The sequence below is a fragment of the Nannospalax galili genome, unplaced genomic scaffold (assembly GCF_000622305.1).
Source record: "Nannospalax galili isolate Female #2095 unplaced genomic scaffold, S.galili_v1.0 scaffold543, whole genome shotgun sequence".
NCBI lineage: Eukaryota > Metazoa > Chordata > Mammalia > Rodentia > Spalacidae > Nannospalax > Nannospalax galili.
This window is the reverse complement of record NW_008352270.1, coordinates 1,929,756-1,938,401: the sequence shown is the minus strand read 5'-3', so window position 1 is coordinate 1,938,401 and position 8,646 is coordinate 1,929,756. Positions and strand designations below refer to the sequence as shown.

General features: G+C 36.5%; 1 protein-coding gene across 1 annotated transcript in view; it reads right to left on the bottom strand.

Annotated features, from left to right (window-relative positions):
- Window positions 1-511: 511 nt before the first annotated feature.
- The window catches only part of Hnrnpu (heterogeneous nuclear ribonucleoprotein U), a 9,421-nt gene continuing 1,286 nt past the window's right edge, over window positions 512-8,646 (bottom strand). The window contains exons 2-14 of the mRNA XM_008849154.2: window positions 8,214-8,325; window positions 8,050-8,123; window positions 6,157-6,296; window positions 5,752-5,851; window positions 5,252-5,364; window positions 4,420-4,683; window positions 4,161-4,280; window positions 3,809-3,937; window positions 3,425-3,593; window positions 2,942-3,196; window positions 2,523-2,707; window positions 2,050-2,121; window positions 512-1,613 (exon numbers count right to left, since the gene is read on the bottom strand). Coding sequence (XP_008847376.1) covers window positions 1,560-1,613; window positions 2,050-2,121; window positions 2,523-2,707; window positions 2,942-3,196; window positions 3,425-3,593; window positions 3,809-3,937; window positions 4,161-4,280; window positions 4,420-4,683; window positions 5,252-5,364; window positions 5,752-5,851; window positions 6,157-6,296; window positions 8,050-8,123; window positions 8,214-8,325 — 1,787 coding nt within the window. The 3' untranslated portion in view covers window positions 512-1,559. The remainder of the gene's footprint in view (window positions 1,614-2,049; window positions 2,122-2,522; window positions 2,708-2,941; window positions 3,197-3,424; window positions 3,594-3,808; window positions 3,938-4,160; window positions 4,281-4,419; window positions 4,684-5,251; window positions 5,365-5,751; window positions 5,852-6,156; window positions 6,297-8,049; window positions 8,124-8,213; window positions 8,326-8,646) is intronic.

The following is an 8,646-nucleotide window of genomic DNA, read 5'->3' as shown; positions in this document are numbered from 1 at the left end:
GACTCCTGACTCCTCACATCACAGTGAGGATTTTTTATAAGTTTTAAGTGTTCTGTGCAAACCCAATAAATTACAATTAGGGGATCTAATGTTATCACATAGCTACAGTTAAGTTAGCAGTGTTGTGTAGTAGTGAAATCAACGACTGGCTTGCATGATGGCTTCTAAAAGCATCTGTTCCCAAGTTTCACATATCAAATATATGTACATTAAATTATCAGGTGAGGACAGCCATTAGCATTTTGTAAACATGATAAACTGAACATTAACTTCTCCCAGCCAGTACCTTTTCCCCTCATAAATGTTAAAAGCAGTCTTGGGGGGAGGGGAAGGGAAGATTTCAACTTACTTCATATTAAGTCAATTGTCCGTATACATTTAAGTTTTTAAAACCTAAATGTCCAAGTACAGAGTAAAAGCTGTCCAGAAAGCACACACTTAAAAAATCTCTCCTCTTGAGAGCTCTATAAAGGGATTTTGAACCTTGATGGCGAGAATCCCAAAACAAGAGTAAAATGAATTCTTTTTATTGCAAACAAACGTCTAAATTAATTTCTCCACCCACTTTCTTTAGAAAGAAAAAGAAATCAGCAGGCTAAGGAGATACCCATTCAAGAACTGACATGATTAAAAATTAAGATATAAATGGGTGACTCACAATTTCATTAGCTTACAAAGATGGTGGAGTTAACTACTACAAGCACACTAGTTATACAGTATTTTGTGGGAGAAGGGCATACAGACATAGCTAACTTCATATAGATCCCATTAGACAACTGGATTTACAACAAGTTTTTTTAATAAGAAATGGGCAAAGCCAGCTTTCTTTTCAGAATCAAAATGCAGAACAAATGGAAAAATTATGGTATTTAACCTTCACAAGTTTGAGCCTCCACAAATAATGCAACCAAGTATTACATTTTTAACAGCCCTTCTACATACACTCCATCATCTCAATCTTGGTTCCAAGTTTTATCTTCCATTCCCAATTATGCAATTACATTATTAAACAGAAAAATAGGCCTTCCCAGTTTGTCAGAAATTACCCCCTCCACTATTACCCAGCAATCTACAGAGAGGATGGAGTGTATTATGAGCAGTACAGAATCTTATGCAATTCATGAGGACCACTTAGTCCTTCCATGAATCTGGTTGCTAACATTTCTATTTATTGTGACAATGACTCCCGACTGTTATTCTCTGTGAGAAATGGGGGAGTAAATTCTTAATAAAAGACACCAGGTACAAAGCAACATTTTACTTTTTGTTGTGATAAAAAAAAAAAGTCACATTTTACAGATAAAATGTAGAACCCTGAAATACTGACACATTCTCTTATCGTGCACAATGCTGAGGTTCTCTTACGATTCACTTTAAAACTGCAATTAAAAATGTACAAAAAAGAAAAGAAAAATAAATCAACCCACAAAGCTTCTAAAAAAGGAACCCGCAGGCACTTCCTCTTGTGGAATGTTTAAAAAGTTAGCCTACTAAAGAAAACAGTCGACTTCTTGTGAAGGTTTTGGAGAAATATGTATCAGTTCGTTTTATTTGGGTATTCAATAATATCCTTGGTGATAATGCTGACTCCATGGCTTCTGACCCCAGAATTGCTGTAAGAGAAAATTTTGTTTTTAAAGAAAAAACATCAAAAGCCACTCAAATTGCTTTTAGGAAATGACAATGATCTAATTCAGAGTAATTGCTGGAAACAAACTTAAACTTGTCACACTTCATTTCTACACCAAGACTTATTTTTAATACCATTATTTATCAAATACACATTACAAAAGGAAACACAAGACTTGGGTTAGTTTATGTAATTAAAGCTATTATTAAAAAGATGTATTATTAGATATTACTTTATCAAAAAATGTTACAACAAACTCTAGTCTATTTATGGCTACAACTACAACACAATAGACAATTTACCCTATTATTATGTATAAAAACACTTTACATCCCTGGATAGTAAGAATTTTTTCAGCAATGATTCTTATAAACAGAAAATACAATTAATGTATATAAATCACTTAAGAAATTACTTACACCCTGCTGCCACTGGTTGTAGCCCTGAGATTGATTTTTATAGCCACGATTGTTTCCTCGTCCTCTGAAGTTCTATAAAATGGGGGGGGGGGGGGGATACCGTTTAGAGCTCTGAACTCAACAGCTGAGCCAGTTTGCAAGGGGAGGGTGGGTGATACATGCAGGAACAGGTAGTCACTAGACACTAATGGGCAAGCTATTTTCACTGACACCATGACTAGTTAACCTGGCATAGGAAAACAAAGTCTCTTAGCCATAGTCCACCCCTAAATGTCTAGTTAAACAATCTTAGGGTAATGTAGAAACCCCTGTATCCTGTAATCACTAGTGAACCTGAAAAGCAAAGTTAAACGAATTTTGCCATTATTAGTATCAACATCCATGTCCCTCAATAAGATTCCCACAACTAAAGTTTATAATTGTCTAGGCCACATTACAGTCATCAGTGCCTCCAGGAATTGCAAAGACATTACCTGGTTATAGTTCCCTCTGTTGGGCATTCCACCTCTGTTATAATTCCCTCTGTTTGAATAGCCACCTCGGCCGGGAAAAACAGGACCACGTGGGTATGGATAGCCGATTCCACCACTTCCACCACCACCACCACCTCTCTGTGGCATATTGCCTCTCCTATTATAACCACCACGATTCCCAGGAGCTAAATGAAACAAGAAATGTTTAGTCACATACCAAGTGTTAAGTTCTTCCAACCCAGTCTAGTTTATCATTAGTGAATGACACTAAAGACAAAAGCAATGTTTAGGCACAAATATCACAAAAGTTTATACTAGTTAATATGGCAGCATAAGATCAATTATTTTAGCTATATAGCCTGCAAACTGAAAGATTCTCATTTCAACCTTGAATTAAATACACTCAAAATTTAACTTGCCTCCTCCTCTGAAATTTCCACCACGCATATTGAATCCTCCACGTCCTCTATGGCCACCACCTCTATTGAACTGGTTCTTGCCACTCTTGTTTTTATTGCTCTTCTTTGAGCCAGTGTTTTGTTTCTTTTCTGGTGGAAGTGCCTTTTTGCTTTCTTCCTTGTATTGTTCCAAGAGCTTTTGGGCTTCTTCCTTCTGAAGTTCAACATAGGTTATTTCATCAAAGCATTCAGCCACCTCTGGCAGGGTAAAGTTTCCTACAGGAAATAAAATCAAATTAAACTTACAAGTCTACCACAAATATCTACAAATTCATAACTTTTTACAAACACCTGTAATTCTTTTAACAGACACTGTGACATTTTAATAGAATAATCAAATTCCTATTTGAGATTAACACAATTCTTAAAAAGAATTGAGGACACTCATTTTTGAGACACAAACTACAAATGACTTAAAGACAGTAGCAATAAAATATTCCATGCCTTTCATTTTAAGGACTGCATGTTCTGGTAGGTCTTTTCCCTCTACTTCAGCTTTCTTCTGTGTTCTCTGTTTATAATCTTCATCTTTTGGGCATACTACAACAGCTTTTCGTTGGAAGCCTGCAAACAGGCACATTTTTCTCCTCTGGGCAGCAGCCGATACATTGGTCTTAAAAGAGAAAAATATCAAGACATTAATTTTACACTACTATGAATTACTAACACTGATCCCCCTTAGGTTTTCTTAAAGAGACAGGGTCTCCCTGCAACCCCAGCTGGCCTGGAACTCTTACACCTCAGAGATATGCCTATCTGACCCAAGACTGACTCAGCTGAACACTACCCTGTCTGGTATTAGCTAACATTTTCAGCTACAAAGCTTACCTGATCCAGAATGAAATTTCGCTTCTTTCGGGCAGCAATCTCAATAAACTTTCCAAGACATTGTGGTGCTCTCTGCAACAGTGTGTTCAGTTTTCCAGTATCTGCCATTTGTTTCTTAAAACCTGCCACCTATTTTTTTAAAAAATTCCTTTTAATTTATAAATTTTGTTATGATTAACAGCTTAGTAGTTTAGAGAGCAGGCAATTTAAAAACATTTCAATAGTTAACAGCTACAAAAATATGTAGTCTTATGACCTTGGCTTTAAATTTACTTGCTGCACTATATACAGCTCTGTCCCTTCTCTATAATACTTTTACTCAGACCAGGTAGGTCTTCTATATTTTACTAACCATCATTTTATCCATAATGGTATTTGTTCCAAGAATGTTGTATTTCCCAGGATTTTCAGCTGCATGTTTAGTTACCCAGGTAGTTTTTCCAGCTCCTGGCAATCCAATCATCATTACAACCTACAGTAGAAAATAAACACTTTTACTATTCATTCAGCAGTAACCATTAACAATGCTAATAAGCTACATACATCATCTAGCTTTTCTCATTGTCATTTTAAACAATCTACAAATTCTTCATTTAAAAAAAACCACTCACTTCACAATCTTTCTTCTCTTCTGGTCCCTTTGGTCCCCTAACTCGATCCTCTAATGGGACATTTTGGATGAAAGTGTAGTCTTCTGGTATTGGAAAGTATGGCTTTTCCTTCTGACCAAAATTAAACTCAACTGCACAGTTATGGCAGAGAACATGGGGGAACAGCGGCCGGTCAGCAAGAACTTCCTTGCTGATTTTGAAGGCAACACCAAGATCTTGTCCATTCTTAGCATAGGAGAGTTCTACTTCATCAGTTTCAAAGTTCTGTTCACAGCAGGGGGAAAAAAACATACCAGTTTCAATCTATTTCCTGTAAACGTTCTAAAATACTTTATGATCCAAACAAGTACACATATTCTATTGGTAACATGTTTAGGTTAACTGCTAAGCAATGTTTATAAACAAAACACAATTTAGAAATATTGCCTTAGAGAATGATTTAAGTTTTCAGATTGATCACTTATTTTGTCAAAATGCATTAATGATTTATCAAATGCCATCTTTTATTTTCCTAGTTCAATTACCGTGTACGTATACATGCTTAGCCAGGGGGTGGTATCTTCCTCTCTTACTGAACTTGGAACTCACAGATTCAGTTAGAGTGCCTGGCCCAGCACCCTGACCTCAAGCTGGATTTAGATGCCTGCTGCTGTATCAGGACTGTACATGGGAGGTGGCAGGAACTTTACCACCTCACTAAGCCATCTTCCTATCCCTTAAGTCTTTAGCCCAGAACTACTGCATTTAATCATTCACAGCAATAGAACTGCTTTTAAAATTCATGAATATAGCTGGTAACATACATTTGTAGAGAATTTCAGTTGTAACTTACAGCAAAACATGTAATCACATCATTTTCATCAAACTTCTCTCCATAATCTTCTGTCTCACAGTTGCATGTTTTTATTCCCTTTAGAGAATATCCATAGGAAAACTCTTCTTCACCTAAGAAAATAAGACTTCATAAAACTGATGTCTAAGTAATCCAAAGACCCATTTAACTTCTATAATTTCACTATTTAAAATGTATGGTATAATTACATATTAACCTAACTTCTTCTCTACCTTGATACTAGATGAGTAATTCATTGACAGTTAGGCAGGATACAACTTACCAATTTACATGTCATAGTAGTCTATCTTAATCCTCTTTTCTTAAGAAAACTATAGGAAAACTAAAATTATCCCTATAAATATATTACCCATCTATAAAATGCTATCATTTTGGCAAAAAAACAGGTCAAGACTAAGAATGCCTTCTAGGTCTAGTTACAACACTACAAGCAGATCTTAAACATTTATGCTTCCACAGTACTCCAATGGAAATTTTACCAAGCAACATTCCACTCGTGGTTAGTGACCAGCCAATCCGAACTTCATGTATGTCAATATCTTTTGTATATAAATGCCTTACAGGGATCTTCTCTGTAACCTAAAAGTCAAATTACATGATTAAATAGAAAACAAACCTTTGAACTCTGGCTTAAAATACAAAGCAGTGGTCTACCCCCTCCCCCTCTCATCATTTACAAGAACTCTAAAATTGATGTATGTACAAAGGTTATATTAATGTAACCTTTAATAGAGTACACTAAATTAAAAATTGGGCTGGCTCTGTACTATTCTTATTGCAGAAGTTAAACAGAAACCCTCTTTTAAAAATTCTAATTAAAGTTCCTTTGACCCGTACATCAAATGAACTCAAAAAGGTTTGAGAAATTACAAAATTCCATTTACCTTCATCTCAAAACAGACTTTGCCTTTTGACACACCATAAGATGCCCTTCCTCCAGCCCAAAGAAAAGCAAAACTCTCCATAGTAAGGGAAGAAGCACTGAGGCGATCTCTTGATATTTTAAAATGTAGATCACAATTATCTGGAATTATATCAAATGCCATATTATTCTTTTGACATCCAATTTAAGTATTTCAGCTACGTAGACAAAATTTAGCCATTAATTTTTTCATGTACTTTTCTAGTGCTTCATAGATCAGTTTTTATGTATCATGCTGTTGCTCCAATTCTTAGTTTAAGCCCCACTCCCACCAAGTCACTCGTCAATTATGTAAACTGCCTGTTTAATTAATGCCAAAGCTGTGTTTGAAGTATGTAAACTAATTTAGACAATGTGACATTCATACATACCTGCTCTGCTCTTTACCTTGATTTAGAGGCAAGCAGTAGAGGATAGCAGGAAACCAAAGTGAAGCATGCCAGAACCAGGTAGAATTTACCAGTGCCACATTAAAAACTGAAGGGAGGCCATGACCAAATGTTTTAAGAAAGAGTGTTGACCCTTCACTTTGTAGCCTAACACCAGGGTTCCAGACCTTAATTCTTTTTTGAAAACATGTGACTAAGGAAGCTTCACCCCATAACATTTCTACCTAACCTGGCCAGTTATTACTAGTGATTAAGCACTTCCTGGATTATACAAATCCAAAGTATTTAACCTAACTAGCTACCTTTGGGTCACTAGCTCATTAACATGCATCTAAGAGTTCTAGCTTAACAGACATCTTTAATTAGGAAACTTGAAAAAATAAGGTTTGTTCCTAAAATTCCTGGTCAATGACATTTAACTTAATGTGTTTAAACCTATTATGACTTAATTGCTTAAAAAAATAAGTGTTAACCCCTCTTGAACCATTGCTAGAGCCTTTAAATTACCAGCTCTTCTACACTTAGCAACTATGAACTTTCAAATCAGCTTTGCCATTTTCTAAGACTCAACTATCAAATTAAAAGGTATTTGATTCAAAAAAAGTTTTACATTTACCCTCTTATAACTGAATACCACTGCTCTGTGCACAAGGACCCAACAAGATTCTACTTCCACCTATCAGGTGAACCCCTCCCTTACCTCTTTTTTTTTCAAGCACTTCTCATTTTTGTTCTTCTAGTCACACTGAAACATACATTTCAAAGACTAAACTAACATTTTTTTAAGGATAAAAAAATGCCAAGTTGACAGCTAAAGCCCATTTCATGGTTTGCAATACTTCCTCATACTCAATTGCAACCCAACTGGGTAAAGTAGCATATTTACAGCGCTGCCATTGATACCATTCGCTGCTGAAGAAAGCTAGTGGCTCAGTGATAGCCCCAGGTCTTTGGAAGAAATCAACTTATGTTAAAGCAGCAGCTACTGAACTGGAATTGAGAACAAAAGAGCAGTTATTGAAAAGGTAATATTACAATCTTAGAATAGGGAATATACTTGTGTGCTAATGGGAAAAATCATTCGTAAATATTTAACTCACCCAAATAGCTCACTTAATTCCACAAAAGTTTGTAACTTTCTTAGTCTAAGGACAGGTTACAGGTAGTTTTACAAGTTTCTGATAGGTAAACAAACTGGCATTAATTTAACATCTCTAAGTACTGAGAATTCTTCCAAATCATGAAAATGTTACCGAGTAAAAAGCCTGTAAAAATTACCAAACTGAAGGTGTGCTAAGTATTAAACTACTGTAATCTCATAAGCAGCTATCTTCCCTCTTTAAATCTAATCTCTAATGGGTTTTTCTCCACTTATGTTCAACACACATTGAGTTTTCTAACTTTAAAACCAAAGTAACACTGCATTTAAAAACTGGGAGAAAGAGCGGGAATGTCCAATCACTTACAAGTATCGAGACAAACCACTGTGTCATCGAAGTGCTCGTCTTCTTCTTCAACAGGTGGCTGAGGAGACTTGGCTCTGAAAGACAGAACAGTCTCCTGATATAGCTTTTCCCACCAGGCATAAAGAACCTGAGGTCAAGCAAGAACTAGGTTAGGGTCCCTCTACCTGCTATACTTGTTTTCTTCAATGTACTCAAAATATCCTCGGCCGTGATCTTCTCGAGGTCTTTTAACCCCTCTCTTTTTATCTCCGCCTTTCTGCTCTGTTTTGCCGTCTCCTATAACGACACACAACATCGTTTTTTGAGACCACGAGGCAGTTTAGAAAAAAAACCTTTATCCTGTTTCGAGGCGCAGAGAGCTAGTTGCTTGCCCCTTGTATTATTCTGACCCTGAAGCCACGAAACCAATGCGAATTCAAAATCCAATCAGACTGGATTTGAGAGGTAGTGACGCAGTCTAAACACGTTATTAATTTTGATTGCCTAGTGCATGTTTCCAGAAAGCCACCCCACCACACACCAAAAAAATAGCGCGGCACAGCCCGTGCCCACGTGCGCCCCGCTGCGCGCCGGCGCGGGAGGGGCAGCGCAGGCTCG